General features: G+C 39.4%; 1 protein-coding gene and 1 pseudogene across 1 annotated transcript; one reads left to right on the forward strand and one right to left on the reverse strand.

The window, feature by feature from the left end:
* The first annotated feature begins 855 nt into the window (after positions 1-855).
* LOC146999660 (small COPII coat GTPase SAR1A pseudogene) lies at positions 856-1,598 on the forward strand (annotated as a pseudogene).
* A 9,011-nt stretch (positions 1,599-10,609) lies between these two features.
* On the reverse strand, positions 10,610-17,991 carry LOC146999661 (vomeronasal type-1 receptor 4-like). Its single transcript, XM_085834472.1, has 3 exons — positions 17,858-17,991; positions 15,845-15,968; positions 10,610-13,161 (listed from the first exon to the last, which is right to left on the reverse strand). Exons 2-3 carry the CDS (start codon positions 15,915-15,917, stop codon positions 12,239-12,241), a joined length of 996 nt encoding a protein of 331 aa, XP_085690598.1. The 5' UTR covers positions 15,918-15,968; positions 17,858-17,991; the 3' UTR covers positions 10,610-12,238.
* Between the last annotated feature and the right edge of the window lie 554 nt (positions 17,992-18,545).

The following is an 18,545-nucleotide window of genomic DNA, read 5'->3' on the forward strand; positions in this document are numbered from 1 at the left end:
TCCTTTGATGTTACACTGCCTGCTACCTGCCCTGAGGCCAAACCGATTCTCCAAGATTTTCTGGAGTTAGCTGCAAACTGTGAATTTGGTGAGTTTCTGCTAAAAAGCTGTTCTGACAACTTCACATCTCTACATCAAGAAACTTGGTGTGACTGGGGAAGGGCTTCCCTCTTTATAAGTGCAGATTTTATTATTAAACATTTGACCCTTGAGCAGACTAGCCAATTTGGTGAACCAACTTGGGACCAGGGAATGGCAGAGGACGCTGGAAGAAACACTGCTAGTATGGAGCTCCACAGATAGAAAACTCGTACCAGAACGCAGAGATGCAACAGGCAAAAGGTTGCTAAGGTGTGGTATGGTCTGAGCTAGAACAGCGCTGGATCCACTCAGGTTCAGCAGTGATAGCAGGATCTAGGAACATAACAGGCAGTCGGCCACAGCTTCCAGAAGCTGCTTTTTAGACCAGAGAAATAAAAGGGTTTAATAAAAGGGATTAAATAATCTGGCGGATTGGCCGTAGTTGGAAACTGCATCAGGTGGGAGGAAAATGTCCCAGAGGCAAAGAGAAATGTTAGGGGACGCCCTGCCTCTTTCTCTCTAGCCCTCACAGCAGTAGTTCTCTGCTCTCTTTATGTTGTCTAATGTCTACTGTCTGGTGCACCGGTTTGTTCACGTGTTTAATTCATGTGTGTTCATGTCTAGTTTTCTGAATGACTGCATGTTCTGTGTTTCATGTTGGAAAATGAAAGATGGCTAAAACTTTCTCTGCTGGTATAGCAAAGTCGAGAGTGGCTCACACTTTGACTAAGAATCAGGCACAGCAGGAGGGCTCCTGCTGGAAAAACTGTTTTTTAAGAAAGGGAGTCTTGACTGCTGGTCTGTGTGCTCTGAGTGAGGGTCGCGCTGCCAGCCACCGCCGGAGGAGCCCCTCGGGCCATTGTAAGCATCAATAATGTCTTTCATCTTTGAGTGGATCTACAATGGCTTCAGCAGTGTGCTCCAGTTCCTAGGACTCTACAAGAAATCTGGAAAACTTGTATTCTTAGGATTGGACAACGCGGGCAAAACCACTCTTCTTCACATGCTGAAAGATGACAGACTAGGCCAGCACGTACCAACACTCCATCCCACTTCAGAAGAACTGACAATTGCTGGAATGACTTTCACCACTTTTGATCTCGGTGGGCATGAGCAAGCACGTCGCCTTTGGAAAAATTATCTCCCAGCGATTAATGGTATAGTTTTTCTGGTGGACTGTGCGGATCATTCTCGTCTCATGGAATCCAAAGTTGAGCTTAATGCTTTAATGACTGATGAAACAATATCCAACGTGCCAATTCTTATCTTGGGAAACAAAATTGACAGGACAGATGCAATCAGTGAATAAAAACTCCGTGAAATATTTGGTCTGTATGGGCAGACCACAGGAAAGGGGAATGTGACTCTGAAGGAGCTGAACGCCCGCCCCATGGAAGTATTCATGTGCAGTGTGCTCAAGAGGCAAGGCTACGGCGAGGGTTTCCGCTGGCTTTCCCAGTATATTGACTGATGTTTGGACAGTGAAAATAAAGAGTTTTACTTCTGGACTGATCCTATTCACAGCTTCCTCATGGACTTTTCTAATAGAAAGCTCTCCAACCATATATGGCATTGAGAAGCCACACGTCTGTCTACGCTCATTGCCCAGTGGTGACATGTGCTCTTCTCCACACTGTCTGCTGCTGCTGCCGGGCAGTGTGCGAGGAATGGGGCTGGCAGCATTTGCCAGGGAAAGCTGGGTGCCATCATGGGACACCCGAGAAGAAAAACACGTCTCACCACTGGTTGATTTCAAAAGAAAGTGATTCTATTTTTTAAAGAAAGTGTTGTTAATGTAATTGGTATCCCTTCTCTAACTTTTTGAGTTCACAATTTACTTGGTCCAGATTTTCTATTCTTTTTTTTTTTAACTAGTAAATGAAATTTAGATACTTCATAAAATTATGAACAGATAGCGCATTGGGCTCTGCTGTGTGACTGCCTGTTGAGGGTGGTACCCGAGACAAGAGCCTGGAGAGGACAGAGCCTCGGCCTTCCCCAGGGTGGTCTCCACCGTGGTAAGGGGAGTCCTCATCTGGAGTGGGTGAAGTGTCATGGTCACGTTGTCAACTTTATTTGCAGCTACCAGTTTCAGCAGGCTTTGCTTTTATACTGTTGTGAAATTTCATCTCTCTGTGTAGCACCTTCCTTTTTTTCATTGTAGATATAAAAAGTGACTTTTGCCTCATGAAAGAGTTAAGGACATCTGTCATGTAGAGCCCATGCTGTGGGTGTGACTCTGATGCTTTTGAACATATTCTAGAGGGACGGTTCTGAACAGGAGGGTGCAGCTCAAAATCATCAGCTTAAGGCCCTGAATTCTGTGAGATTCTCATCTGGCAGCAACAAGAGAACCCAGGAAAAACCCTCAGGGGCTCTGTGTTTTCTCCTTAAGAAATAAAAGAAAACCCAGGTGGTCTTCTGGCAGCAGCGAGTGCTAAAATGGAAGCAGCAGCGGCCCTGTGAGGATCATGAACAGGCTTTTTATATATAGATAGCATTTGGTTGGTTTTCTTGCTGCCGTGTGTGATGTTAACTTTATATTTTACCCTTGAGTGCATGAGAGGAGATGGTCTGCAGATGGGAGGGTATCTTGATTCTGATTTCCTTTAATGCAAGGTGAGAGTAGGTTCTTAAATGGAGATTCTGCTGTTGCTGCTGCTGTATTCTGACAGGCTTGTGTCCAGCAAGAGGGTAGGGAAGCTAGGAGCACACTCCTGGAGAGTGACTTAACACATTTTAGTTTTGAGCACTGAGCCTATGGGACAGTGTTTTGTTACACTGCCGGGTTTCCAATGCAGAGGCTTGGTGAGGTGTCTGTCTGCAAACTGCATGCATTGCGTTCACCCATGTACAGCTGGGATGAGAACTGTCAGTGTGGAAGGGCCTGCTGTTAAAGCCCTGAGTGAGCTGGGTAGGTGACTGTTGTGCCCTTCATTGCCTTTGGCTAAGACTGTCTACATGTCTGTCCAGGCATATGACAGGTGTGAGGGCCTCAGCATTGGGTTCCTCATCTGTCTTTCTTGTTTGTCCCTAATTGCTCGGTAGCAACCTAGAAGACTGGACTCTGCCCCGGGGTGGCTCTTTGTGAAAGTGGTTTATTCTGGCCACCGGAGAAAGAGATGGCTGAACAATGGCACCAGTCTGGTTCATGCTGCATAGAACACTGTCTTAAGTAAGGTGGCCAAAAGAGGCTGCTGCAGCAAGTGCAACTCTACCAGGGCCTTGGCCAGGGGCTCCAATGAACCGAGACTCTTCATTCTGTTTATCAGAGTGCACATGTGTCCTGTTTCAGCAAAAGTAAAACTGTCATTTACGAAAGGTCAGGCTGTATCCTAAGCATTTTAATAAAAAGCTAAAATGAAAAAAAAAAAAAAAAAAAAAAAAGAAAGGGAGTCTTCAGCCTTATGGTTTTGGGGCAAAAAAGCTGATAGATGGTTTTTTCCTAAGAAAATTCTCTGCATTCGTGATTATTGTATTTAGCTAATGACAAAGTGCTTTTTTATTTTATAATTATAGCTAGAAAAAATAAAATTCTCTGATTGGTCTAAGTGAAGCCCTTATTTGGTATCAGCTCATAAGCTATTGGTTAACATTAAATAATTGTTACATTGGTAACAGAAGGTTAGCCTTAAATTGGCAATTCAGGAGTCTTTTCAAACATGTGGCATAAGCAGGCCAAAAAACTGGGCCTCCTAAGATACTTCTAGTTGAGATAATATTTATTGTGATTCTTATCCTAGAAAGTAGAATTAGATAGATTTAAAGCAATGTCTCTTTAATGAAGCATTAAAGCTTGCACTGTCATACATTCAGAGGTATAAGTTGGCAGTCAAATCTTGCAATGTGGTAATGAAGATTTAATGTTTATTCTAAAGTGATATATTTCTTTGAAATTGGGTATTGCTTTCCCAAGGCTGTAGATACTATTCTAACATTGCGTAAGAAACTTAAAAATCATGGTTAAAAATTGCCAGTGTTCCTTTAACTGCAGCTGGCAGTTTGATCGCAAATTTAAGATTTTATACTCACCCATATATTGTTAATTAAGATAATTACAAGAGTAATCATCTTATGAGAGCACTAACACAGCTCTCTATGGCTATACAGCCATACAAAGTTCAGGGCAGCCTCAGCGAGGTTTGTGTGACTTTCTTTTGTTTTGCAAACGGTGTGCCTAAGGAAGTTCTTGAAATTTGCCTCTCCTTGCCTCTCAAGAGAAGTTTACTTTAAATACTTGCTCTCACACAAGGAGCTTTTTAGTTCTGGGTAGTAGCTGTTGCTCCAGAAAAGATTCAGAGGCAATATCTTTTTAATACTTAGGGTTGTAGTTTGCTACAGAGGCTTTGCAGAAAATAAAGAAAGCTTTTATAATTGTTATCAATTATAATCAATGATAATTAAATATTAAATGTGCCCACAGCAATTCTTTAGCAGGCTGCATTGTGACTAGGGTGTGAAAACTTTAGCTGTCATTAAGCTGACCCTAAAGCAGAACCACTTTATCTTTACTGTAAACATTTATCTGGTCCCTGTAAATCCTTTAGAAGTCATTCCTTTGTTTCCTGTCAGGTAACTTCAAGATTCTTTGCCTGCTGTGACTTCCTACCCCCTTTATTTTCTGTATTCTTTGGCAAGAGAAAACATTATTCTTATCCTCCTTACTAGCCTGCTGCTGGCTGCTGCAGGGCCTTGGGGCACACAGCTTTCTGTGCGCGTGGTAGCATGGGAGGCCACCAGAAAGTGGGTGGCTTTGTAGCAAACTCAGGGGAAGTCCACCATCGCCATTGCCCCCATGAGACTCCTCCTGTCCCTGCTGGGGTAGTCGTATTTTTCCCACTAAGACTTGGGGTGCTCTGCAGTCCTCGTTTGGACTTTTTGGCCCACAACAGACTGGGCTGCCTTCAGCCTCTTCTGCCTGAGAGGAAGGCCGAGGTGGTGGGGCTAGGCTGAGGTGGCACTCACTTCAAAGCAGAGTTTCAGCATCCTTTTGAAACTACTGTGGTGCTAATAAAGAATTGTAAGATATATTCGTGTATTTTGGAAAACCTGTAACAAAAATTGTGTCTTAGGAATCTTAAAAAGTGTCTATTCCTTGTTCTAAACAGCAATTAATTTGGTAATTACAGAATATTAATATTTGATCTATTGCATACCATCATTTTGAATAAAATTGACAATCATTATCCCAAAGATAAGTTAAAAAATTGTTTTTATGCATGCTTTTGTATCTTCTATAAATTCAAGAATGCATGCATCCCAATTATTGTGTTTAAAAACAACCCTTCTATGGGAAAATAAGTAGATGTGAATTAAATCACACGTTCATTCTTTTGAGTTTTTATATTGTGTATTGTGGATGGTGTTTTAAAATGCTGAACAATCAAACCTTAATTTGTATATTAATAGTCAATATTATATCTCAGAGCTCACAATTGCTTAAGATTGTTCGTCCCTCGGATGCTATTTATTCACAAATTTGCAATTGCTTATGCATATACAACTCATTAGATAAAATGCTGTCCTTTTAAGAAGGCTGTTTTTGGACATTTAATAAATTGTTCTGAATTTCCTGGACATCTTAAAGCAATGCCATGCTGGAATTATATCTCAGGCAGTCTATAGGTCCTACATATAAGATGGACTGGATATATAATCTTACTCTTTATATATTCAAAACAGCTATGGTTTAAGATAATATTTTAGTATTCTTGGAAAATGTGCATGTCAAATTGTAAAAAGTTCTTTGCTCTTAGTGTCCTCAGTTACTACCTGTTTCCACATAGTAGTGTTAATTCTTGAGGACTTATACTTAATAAATTGCTGCAAGTAAGTGCTCTAATTTCTGATTTAATAAATAAATAAATTATACACATGTGACTATTAATAACTTTTCAAGCTTTCTAGTTACAACCGCTCTTTAAGAGAAACAATTGAAAGTGCAATTAGTCACTGCCCATGTTACATTAATACTGACTATAACAGTCAAATATTTGAGACGTTTTGTCAACAAATTATTAATTCTCAAGGACAAGGTATTGTGGAACTTTAAAACTTTAGCTTTTTAAAAGACAAAGAAGGGGGAAATTATATCCCCGTGCATATTATTTAATGTATTCCCATGCACATTATTTAAATCATAATTTATTTTAGAATTTTGAAATTTATATGTGAAAGAACTTAATAAATGCCTTACAGTATTTTAAAAGGATCTACTTATTGGCATATGGCTTGATCCTGAATAGCTACCTTATTAGGAAAGGGAAAAGCATAGGTTCTCTTTACAGAACACTGCAGAAGCATGATGGCTAATTCGTGTGACAAGTTGACAGGTGAGTTCACTCAGTGCCCTGACTGTAGTGACAAGGAAGCTGAATTGGGTACATGTTTTCAACCCATCATTGCTTGCCATTTTTTCCAGTTTGAACAAGTGAAACTGCCTTGCTTCAAGCTTTTTAACTTTATGGTAAAAAAGAACATCAGAGACTGTGTAATCTGACTTGGAAAGATTAGTCATATAATAGAGTTATAATGATTCTTCTCTTTCTTTCAATGTAACCAGTTATTCTAAGTCAATCTTGGACTGGTCTAGTAATAATTCCAATATTAGAGATTCCTATTGAAGATAGCTAAAAATATTAATTACCTAGCAAAGTTAATTTGGAGCACAGCCTCCACTTCCAGAGAATCTCTGGTTTTTCTGCTAATTCTCAAACCCACACCAGGAGGCCAGAACCTGAGCTTGATCTTTGCTAATTTGCAACTGAATAAAGTACCTGGGTTTCCACAAAGAAGTTTTTATACTGTTGCTTTTCACTGCCCCACCTTTGTTTCTCAAGCAGGTCAGCCACCATTCAGCCTGACTGCAGCGGGAGTGAAGCCTTGCCTCCAACAGCTTAGGTGGCAGTTATTAATCTTCATCAAGAGGCATTTTAAGTACATATTGTGGCTTTGGTCTGAATTGGGAGTAAGGTGTGCTAATGAGGGCCTGAGAGTCAATGACAGGCACCCAAAACTCGGAATCATACCAATCTAAGACAGGAGTACATGCCAAGAGGCCGTGGCTGTTAATAATACACCACAGAGCCATGTTTTGTGTAAAATAAACACAAAAAAGCTGCACATATGCTCCTATGATGGATAAGGAAGATTCAGGAAGATTTAGGATTTCCTAAGACAGGTGGGTCCACCAGCCACCATAACTCCTGGGCAGGACTATGTAGCATAAGTTAATTTTATGCCTCAGTCCAGTTTTTTTTTAAATATTATTTAAAGGGGGAAAATGTATCCTCCTTTAGCATAGATAGGCTGGTTCAGACCATATGCCACTGAGGCAGGGACACCTGCTGTGCTGCTTCTCATCACTCTCCTTTGATGTTACACTGCCTGGCACCTGCCCTGAGGCCGAAAAGGTTCTCCAAGATTTTCCGGAGTTAGCAGCAAACTGTGAATTTGGCGAGTTTCTGCTAAAAGACTGTTTTGACAACTTCCCATCTCTACATCAAGAAACTTGGTTTGACTGGGGATGGGCTTCCCTCTTTATACGTGCAGATTTTATTATTAAACATTTGAACTCTGAGCAGACTAGGTTGTTTTTGTTCCATTATTTCTCTACTCGCCTAGATTCCCTCTTCTCTTTCAGCTCCAGGATGCCTCCCAGGCTCGAACCTGGACATGAGAGCCGCAGGACAGCCCCAACAGTCAGGCACTGGCATAGCCTCATATGAGACAGCTATAATAGGGTCCCTTCAGAAAAATCTTTCTGACATTGTGCAATAGTGTCTGGGTTTGGTGGCTGATTGTGGGATGGATCCCAGGGTGGGGTAGTCTCTGGATAGTCCATCCTTTCATCTTAGCTCCAAACTTTGTCTTTTTTTTTTTTTTCATGTTTTAATAAAATTTATGAATAGGTGTATTACTTGAAGATATACAAAATGACACATCAAAATTTGTTCAGTACATATCAGATTCTTTTGGGTGAAGTTTCCCATTACCAATGAGACAGCCATTCAGTGGAGAATGACTCCTGGATTAGAACTAATGATCTGAAAGCATTCGATGTGTTTTTCTTTTTTTTTTTTTTTTCCCAATTTATTTTTTTTAATTAGGTATTTTCTTCATTTACATTTCAAATGCTATCCCCAAAGTCCCCCAGACCCCCCTCCCACTCCCCTACCCACCCACTCCCACTTCTTGGTCCTGGCATTCCCCTGGTTCTTTTTTTTTTTTTTTAATATTTTTATTACATATTTTCCTCAATTACGTTTCCAATGCTATCCCAAAAGTCCCCCATAGCGCCCCCCCACTTCCCTATCCACCCATTCCCATTCTTTTGGCCCTGGCATTCCCCTATATTGGGGCATATAAAGTTTGCAAGTCCAATGGGCCTCTCTTTCCATTGATGGCTGACTAGGCCATCTTTCGATACATATGCAGCTAGAGACAAGAGCTCCGGGGTTCTAGTTAGTACATCATGTTGTTCCAACAATAGGGTTGCAGATCCCTTTAGCTCCTTGGGTACTTACTCTAGCTTCTCCATTGGGAGCCCTGTGATACATTCAATAGCTGACTGTGAACATCCACTCCTGTGTTTGCTAGGCCCCAGCATCGTCTCACAAGAGACAGCTATATTTGGGTCCTTTCAGCAAAATCTTGCTAGTGTATGCAATGGTGTCAGCGTTTAGAAGTTGATTATGGGATGGATCCCTGGATACGGCAGTCTCTAAATGGTCCATCCTTTCATCACCCCTACGAACTTTGTCTCTGTAACTCCTTCCCTGGGTGTTTTGTTCCCAATTCTGAGAAGGTGCACAGTGTCCACACTTTGGTCTTCATTCTTCTTGAGTTTCATGCGTTTAGCAAATTGTATCTTAAATCTTGGGTATCCTAAGTTTTGGGCTAATATCCACTTATCAGTGAATACATATTGTGTGAGTTCTTTTGTGATTGTGTTACTTCACTCAAGATGATGCCCTCCAGGTCCATCCATTTGGCTAGGAATTTCATAAATTCATTCTTTTTAATAGCTGAGTAGTACTCCATTGTGTAAATGTACCATAATTTCTGTATCCATTCCTCTGTTGAGGGACATCTGGGTTCTTTCCAGCTTCTGGCTATTATAAATAGGGCTGCTATGAACATAGTGGAACATGTGTCCTTTTTACCGGTTGGGACATCTTCTGGATATATGCCCAGGAGAGGTATTGCTGGATCCTCCGGTAGCAAACTTTGTCTTTGTAACTCCTTTCATGGGTATTTTGTTCCCTATTCTAAGGAGGAATAAAGTATCCACCCATTGGTCTTCCCTCTTCTTGATTTTCTTGTGTTTTGCAAATTGTATCTTGGGTGTTCTATGTTTCTGGGCTAACATCCACTTATCAGTGAGTGCATATCTAATGACTTCTTTTGTGATTGGGTTACCTCACTAAGGATGGGCACAGAACAGCAATGGCTTGCATTGTAAGATCAAGAATTGACAAATGGGACCTCATAAAATTGCAAAGCTTCTATAAGGCAAAAGACACTGTCAATAAGACAAAAAGGCCACCCACAGATTGGGAAAGGATTTTTACCAATCCTAAATCTGATAGGGGACTAATATCCAATATTAACAAATAGCTCAAGAAGCTAGACTCCAAAAATTCAAATAACCCCATTAAAAAATGGGGTTCAGAGTTAAACAAATAATTCTCAACAGAGGAATACCGAATGACTGAGAAGCACCTGAAAAAAATGTTCAACATCCTTAATCATCAGGGAAATGCAAATCAAAACAACCCTGAGATTCGACCTCACTCCAGTCAGAATGGCTAAGATAAAAAATTCAAGTGACAGCAGATGCTGGTGAGAATGTGGAGAAAGAGAAACACTCCTCCATTGTTGGTGGGATTGCAAGCTTGTACAACCACTCTGGAAGTCAGTCTGGAGGTTCCTCAGAAAATTGGCCATAATACTACTGGAAGATCCAGCAATACCTCTCCTGGGCTTATACCCAGAAGAAGTTCCAACTTGTAATAAGAACACCTGCTCCACTATGTTCATAGCAGCCTTATTTATAATAGCCAGAAGCTGGGAAGAACCCAGATGTTCCTCAACAGAAGAATGGATACAGAAAATGTGGTACATTTACACAATGGAGTACTACTCAGCAATTAAAAACAATGGATTTATGAAATTCTTGGACAAAAGTTTTAGTTCTTGAAGGATGGCTGGGAACTTAATAAAAGTGACGATTTTTCCAGAATTCCAGCAGTTCATTCCCATAACTCAAGATTTGCATGCTCAAAACTGTCAGTAACTCTAGTCTTAATGGGTACAAAATATCTTCTAAGTTCCACAGGTATTTTGTATTTGAGATATACAGACATTCATACAAGAAAAATGCCCATTCATATAAAATTAAAAGAAAATATTACAGAGAGAGAGAGAGAGAGAGAGAGAGAGAGAGAGAGAGAGAGAGAGAGAGAGAGAGAGAGAGAGAGATTTTCCTGGGCCATAAGATGATTCCTAGTCTTCCAAATGTATTCTCTCTCTCTCTCTCTCTCTCTCTCTCTCTCTCTCTCTCTCTCTCTCTCTCTCTCTCTCTCCCTCTGCCCCTCCCTCTCTCTCTTTTTGTTTTTTTGAGACAGGGTTTCTCTGTATAGCCTTGGCTGTCCTGGAACTCACTTTGTAGACCAGGCTGGCCTTGAACTCAGAAATCTACCTGTCTCTGCCTCCCAATTGCTGGGATTTACTCATGTTCACTATACTTTGCCTAATATCATATAACTATTTGTACAATATGATATTCTTATATATTTGAAATGTTGCTCATTATTGGTTAGTAAATTATGTAAAAAATGTTGTCATACTTTGGGTCTGGGTACCAGAGGTTTTCCACAGAGACCTCTGTCTAGGCCGGATGGGAAGGTTCCAGTGAAGGGAAGTTAGTGCAGGCAGGTACATGAAGTCTCGGCCATGTCTTCCAGGTAGCTCAGTAACTCCGAGCCTCTCTGAAGTGAATCCGGTCAGGCTGAGCTGGGGAAAAACTGACAATCCAGTGAGGAGTGTGGCAGGACCTCTGGTTGCTATTCAGGAGAGAAGATATCTTCACAAGTGTTACATACAGCTCTTGGAACAAAAGGCTCAGACAAAGGAACAGTTCTCACATACCTGTAATTCCCTGCATGGCTTTATATACAGTTCTGGGGGTGATTCAGGGTTTGAGAGCAGGCACTTCTCATTGGCTTGGACCGAGAGTTTGGGGGAAACCTTATTTGCATGTGGGAAGGCTTGGTGCTATTCCTAAGTGGCTGATAGCCATGCCTCTCCTGTGGGGGTTATGGGGGCGGTAACTCGGACAGGAACCAGATTCCAGGAGACATGAGAGAACTCCTTCTATCCCATGCAATTGAATTATCATTACCAGGTCCCGGGGTTCAAGATCTAGCCTCGACTGGAAACCAGGCTGCCTGTGTGTAGCCCATTGCCCCACATGATACCTGATAAACGACTACTGATGACTCCACATTATGAAGGGATCAGTTATAGGAAGCTTGATATTTTCAAACTGCAGTTTTAGCATTGTACAACCGATAAAAGCGTATGGCTGCCCCCTGAGAGGATTCCCCAGGATCTGACTAAGACAGATGCAGACACTCACAGCCAACCATCAGAATGAGACCAGAGACCCCAATGGAAGAGTTAGGGGAAGACCTGAAGGAGCTGAACATGATATTAACTCCATGGGAAGAACAACAATATCAACTAAACTGATTCCCAAGAGCTCTCAGGGACTAAATCACAAACCAAAGAGTATACAATGATGGCTTCATGGCTCCAGATATATATGTAGCAGAGGATTGCCTTATCTGGCATCAATGAGAGGGGAGGTCTTAAGTTCTGTGGAGGCTTGATGTCTCAGCATAGGGGCATGTTTCAGTGGTGAGTCAGGAGTGGATGTGTGAGTGGGGGAATACCTTCTTAGAGGCAAAAAGAAAAGGAGAATAGGCTGGGGCGTTGGGGAGGAGAGATCAGGAGAGGGAACAACATTTGAATTGTAAATAAATAAAATAGCCAAAAAATTATCAATTAAAGTTGTATGGGACTTAAAAAAGAATATGCCAAGGTATAAGAGAAGATTTATGGGCTCCGGGGCTTATGTTGTACTTGGCGGAGGCTATCTCTTCCAAAAGCAGGATAAAAAGAGGTTAAAACCAGGCTTGATATTGGTGATGAGAACAAAGGGGCAAAATATTGGAAAGCATATTTCTAGAAACGTAAATAAACTTATTCCCAATAACATTTGATGTTTGGAGTAAGATATAAAGACAGTCACAATGGAGGAGAATGAGTAAGAGATGACAAAAGTGCACACCAGGATGAGGATAGTTTGGGTGGCTCTGTTTTCAGGTGAGGCATTTAAAACTTGCTGAGAACTACGGATATGTTTAACTTGTTTCTTATGTCTATAAAGGATACTCACCATGGAGACACTTGAGCAGGCCATGAGCCCCAGACACAAGACATCAGAGAAGGACAGTAAGAACATATACAGTGCAGTTCCTATATTTCCAGGAGTAAACCATGAGCAGTATTCATAAGCCATCCAGTTAGTAACATTTTTGTTGTATCTGGGACCAGACACTCTTACTGGAGTCATGATGTTTAGAAAGAGATGCACAAGCCAGCTTATTGAACAGGAGGGACCAATGTACTTGGTGGCTCTGTGTTTAAGTATCATCCACATGGAGTTTCTGGGGCTGATTGTGATTGCTTGGAAGCAACTCAGTAGGCACATAGCATACAGGGACATTCCCCTTGTTATTCGGTAAATAAAGTTTATTAACTTACATCCAATATCATCCAGGAAATCTTTAAATCCATAATTTGACAGTGTCTGTGGAATACCTCTTGAGATGATAGACAAGCAGTTGGCAAAAGTCAAATGCTCTATAATCAGGTCTTTGGGCATTAAGGGCTTTCTAGTTGATATCAAAATGCTATAATAAAATAGTATTGAAGAATTTCCAAGCATTCCCACTGTAATCTGGGAGAAGAGAAAAATTCCCATTGCAAAGTTTTCAAAAGCCATTTTCTTTCCTATTAAAAAAGTAAATAAATTTAATATGGTTATGAGTCCCTAGAAATATATTATCAGTGTGTACTATTTCATGATGTTATCTAAAGGAACGTAGTTATCACTTTATTCCATTTGTATAGCTCTCCCACTGAAGAACATTCAAAGGATTATTAATTGTTAAACTAAGTATTCTCTATTTTTTGTATGGAAAGTTTGAATATCTTCCCTTAAGATTAATGTTTTTGCTGGATAAGGTAATGCATGACCTTCAACATAGCCATCAAGAGATAGTATCACACAGACAAATGAATTTGAGGCTCACCTGGTCTACAGATTTATATCTAAGGCTGCCAGAGTTATATAACAAAAAACTCTATAATCTCATTCCAAAAATGCTAAATACATTCATTTCTTTACCTAACCAATACAACTTGATGTCAATTTTCAAAAACAGAATTTTTAAAATTTATTAATTCTGAAATGCACAAGAAATACCAAACTTATTCAGAAAAACAGCAGTTAATATTTGAAAATTTTAGGACTCAAAGAGAGGGACCTTAGATGAAATACCCTACATTGGGGAGAGGGAACTTGTAGAGCCCAGCTCCAGCAGAAAGACAGGGCATCAAGTGAGGGATGGGGTTGCCATTCTACAGTCAAAACTCTGACCCATAATTGTTTCTGTCTGAAAGAACTGCAACAGGCTCAAAGTGGGATCTGGCTCAAGAGGAGGCTCCAAGACCTGACACTATTACTGAGGCTATAGAGTGCTCCTAAAAAAGGACCTATCACAAAAAGGACCTCTGAAAGACCAAATAAGCAGTTAAAAGAGTCAGATGCAGATATTTGCACCCAACCAATGGAGAGAAGATGCTGACCCCTGTGGTTGAATTAGGAGAAAGCTGGAAGAAGCTGAGGAGGAGGGCAACCCTGTAGGAGGACCAGCAGTCTCAATTAACCTGGACCCTGAGATCTCTCGGATACTGGAACACCAACCAGGCAGCAAACACCAGCTGATATAAGGCCCTCAATACATGTACAGCAGAGGACTGCTGGGTCTGAGTTTAGTCAGAGTGGATGCACCTAAGCCTCAAGAGACTGGAGGCCCCATGGAGTTTAGAGGTCTGGAGCAGAGAGTTCGGGCCTGGGGGCATCCTTGTTGAGAAAGGGGGATGGGAAGGAGGTATGGGATGTGGAGGAGTAGGATGGTGGAACGAGAGGGAAATGAAACCTGGAGTTTAATATATATATATATATATAGCATATTTAATTTTAAATTTATACAGTTTTTCATTATATGTTTTTAATTATGAGAGTGGCTACATGCAAGTGAATGTGCCAGCAGGGGCCAGAAGATTGTAAGCCACAAATAGAAGCTACAAAGTTAACTCACATAGAAAGTAATACCAATATGCACTCTTAATAACTGGCTTACCCCTCTATCCTGCAATAATATTTGAATCTACATTTGAAAAACAACATAAACTATAAAACAAGTTATACAAAACTGTTCAGATGTCAAGGAGGTGTGCAAAATGAGGCCCAATATCACCTATAATTAAAGGAATACAATGAAAAGATGCAAATCAAAGCTGTGCTGAGAAATTATCACATTCTGTGTAAACAGGTGTTAACCAAAACAAAGCATCATAAATAAAGGCAGGAGTTAAAGCTGCTGAGTATAAGAGTGAAGAGTTAAAGCTGCTGAGTGAAGTAAGAATCCATGTGCAGATTTTATAGGAAAGTATTGTTTTATCAACTATGTTAGTATTGTTTTTCTTTATTAAACCGATATATCATGACCAAATTCCAATTGACATGTTAAAAGAATCTGTGATCCTGAAACAAACCAAGCCATACAGGAAATGACTACTTTTGAGTAAGAAGAATAAATGAATGGTCTGAGTTTTCCTTCCATTGCCCAATTGAGTCTCAGCAGTGGTCAGATAGAATTTGAAAAGCCCCCATCATTTCTTTCTTTAGTATTTGGTAGTCAGAATTTCTGACCCTGAATTATTTTGTATAAAATAAGTATCAGAATGCATAAAAATTGGATTTGATTATATCCTCTCACTTTTCACAAAAATTGTTAATTTATTATTATGCCAAAGTGCTACAACTTTCAGAGGAAAATGTTAGTACACTAGAGGTAGATAAAGGTAACAAGACTCAATAATATGGACAAAGAACAAAGAAATTAGAATAGCATTGTTCACATTAAAGGAAAGTAAAAGCCTACTGAGGTAAAACCTACAGAATGGTAGAAAAATATTGACTTTTTTACTTCAATCAGGAACTTAATACCTACCATCTTTAACAAAAATGTAGATTAAGCTATATCTTTACAAACTCTCCAGTCAACAAACTGGGTAATGAAATTGACAGAAATTTCTTTAAAGAAGAAAGTAGTAAATGCTTTTTACAAGTGGTCGTCTTATTTAGCATTCCTGTGAAATGAAAATTACATATACTTTGAGATTACTTTGGACACCTTAGAATGATTATCATGAAGAGAATAGACAATAACAAGTGGTTAATGTAATGTTGAGAAAAGCAATCGTCATTCTAAACTGGTGAGAGGGTAAAGTGAAGCATTCATCATAGAAATGAATACAAAGATACGTCAAGAAATTAAAATTAGAATTACCATATAACACAACTATATAGTTTCTGGATATATACTCAAAGAACTCTCTGTCCTACCACAGAGAAGTTTGCACAGCTTTTTTTCACAGGAGTTGCTGCTTTTTTCACAGTAGCGAAACATGATGTCCATCCTATATGTTCATCAGTAGACGACGGAAATTCATGGAGGAATTTTGTTCAACTATAACAGAAAATAAAAACATGAAATACTCAGTAAGGAGATGGATTGAGAAAGAGTTAAGCAAGATGATAGATGCAAAAATAACAAAAATCACATGTTGTTTGTCAAATCAGGACATGTCCATATGAATGTATGTGGAGAAAAAGTCATTATGGACTATAAAAGTAGAAAACAGATGAAAAATGTAGAGCAAAGAGATGTTGAGGAACCAAATTTAGGGCAGGAAACACAGCATATGTGTCAAAGGGTGAATAGGCTTATAAAGGTTAGATAGAAGTGCAAGAGGTTGGAGGGATAAATGATGAAATCTAGAAGAAGAGAAACAAAAATAAGTGTTTTTGAAAATTTCATAATGAAATCCAATATTATATATGGTTAATAAATGAGAAGTTTTCGCTATGTTTTGTAGTGTGGAGCTATAGTGATAACTATACAGGACACTGACTTGTGCTTATATCTTTCTGATATAAAACTTAGGGTCACCATGATAGATTTTCATATTTGTGTAAAAAAGGAAGATTTAGATCTGTATTAGAAAAGATTATGATACGACAGAGTCTTGTTGTTGTTGTTTTGGGTTTTACTTATTAACAGTAACTCCTGACCTCAGGCAGATATATGGCAACTTCTGATATTCTCAACAGTGACTATGACATTGCAATAGAGAAAGCTGAACATGTGGGTAAAATTTCAAGTGGTAGACATCCTTGTTTACCACTTTGTTTAAAAGAACCTTGAGTCGGCATGTTCTTTCTAACAAGTAAGCTGGTGTTCTATATCAACCAATCTAAGGGATGATTAGAAACAGAATCAGGAAAATATCTGACATATTTCAGAATAGCTGAAGTACCAAGAAAATAAACTTATTCCCACTATGCATTTACTACTTTCTTGTTATTCATTTTACTTTTAATTCTAATTCTCAATCTTCTACAAAATTTATTTTTCCTCATAGAAAATCACCCTGTAATGCTATATTTGATGATATAATTTTAATTACTAATATCAATATTTATATAACCTATTTCTACATTACAATTCTTGAAACAAAAAAATTGAATGTAGCATTTTCAGGAACAAATAATAGGTAAGTAGAAGGAATTAGAAGAGTAAAATACTTCAAGCTCTTTAGCATAAGATGGGGATGTAGATCATGACTCATTTAGCCTTAAGATTCCTGGGTCTGAACTCCAGTGCCATCATTATAGAAAAATGAAAAATCAAAAAAAATCTTTTAAAAACCAAAAGTTGGAAGACACATGCAAAAAAAGTGACAGAGATAAGGTGATAAAGAAGATAAAGACAAAACACAAAGGAGAGATAGAGACAGAGGCTAAGTGAAGAAAAGAAAGAAGAAAATGAGGTGATAGCAATAATAAGAGAGACACAGCAGGAACTTATTAGAAGAACAGGGATCATTCAGCTGAGGGAGAGATAGTCTACTCTCACCAGAAATTACTTCAATTTTACCCAAAAGTGCATTCAAGTTCCCACTTCCTAAACAGTACCTGAGTGCCTTTCCCTTAACTGGTCTATCTTGCGTTTTCCTCCCTCCTTAGCTCTGTATCTCTCTGTGTCTCTCTCTCCTTCCTTCCCTTCCTCCCTCACATCTGTCTTCCTTCCCTCCTTCCTTCATTTCTTTCTTTCTTCTTTACTTTATATTTTCTTTTTTAAAAAGTCGTCTTCCTTACTCCTTCCATTCTCCTTCCATCATTTTTCTTTGCAGCAGAGATGTTTTAATACATCCTTAATACATATTTTAAGTACAATTAAGGTTAAGAGAGACACTCAGGAGGAAAATAAGATGAATAGAGAGCACATGCCTGGCTTTTCTAAGGATTTCTTTCTAATATCTTAGTTTTTACTACTCCTGTGCTCTGGTCACTTACTTCTGTGCTTGTTGATACCATGGTTATGTCTTTCACCTTGAGATGTGAATCTCTGCTGAAACTATGTTGAGACACTCTTGCTCATTTAAAGGGTCATGATCTCCTGGTATTTTTTCCCAGAACATTGGTGGTTTTCACCTCAACTCTGGACCCATGATGACAGCTTCTCCACAAGGATCAGTAACTTTTAATCACCTTCATCTCAGAAAACAGTACAAAACTAAACAAACCAAGAAGTGCAAATTATATGAGCTACTCCAAGAAAGCAATTAGGAATATAGACAGGAACTTTTCTGTCAGTCCTTAGAGCACAAAACTTATGGCAGAGAGGTACTCAGAGGGAACTTCAAAACTATTAAAGTATAAGAATGTTACATGGACTTTTTCCTAGAGGACCTTACCCTATCACTCAGCCTTTCACACAGTTTCAACATCTCAAAACTTGATTCCATAGACACACAGGACAAATGGCTAAGTTATATGCCTATTAGCATATCAAAACACATATTAGCTGTCATATTATCAGAGCCTTGCAAGTACCTCTTAGAGAGTCCTGGCTCTTCCCAGCCCTTCTCACTACATCCTTGTACCTTAATCCTGTCTAACCCATGAGTTTCATTTTTCTCTCCCCAGTTTCTTTTTCTTATAAAACCCAGATATTTTCACCATGTGCTTTTGGGTTCCTAGT

Source organism: Mus caroli, unplaced genomic scaffold (assembly GCF_978045245.1).
Source record: "Mus caroli unplaced genomic scaffold, Mus_caroli_1 scaffold_82, whole genome shotgun sequence".
In the NCBI taxonomy this organism is placed as follows: domain Eukaryota; kingdom Metazoa; phylum Chordata; class Mammalia; order Rodentia; family Muridae; genus Mus; species Mus caroli.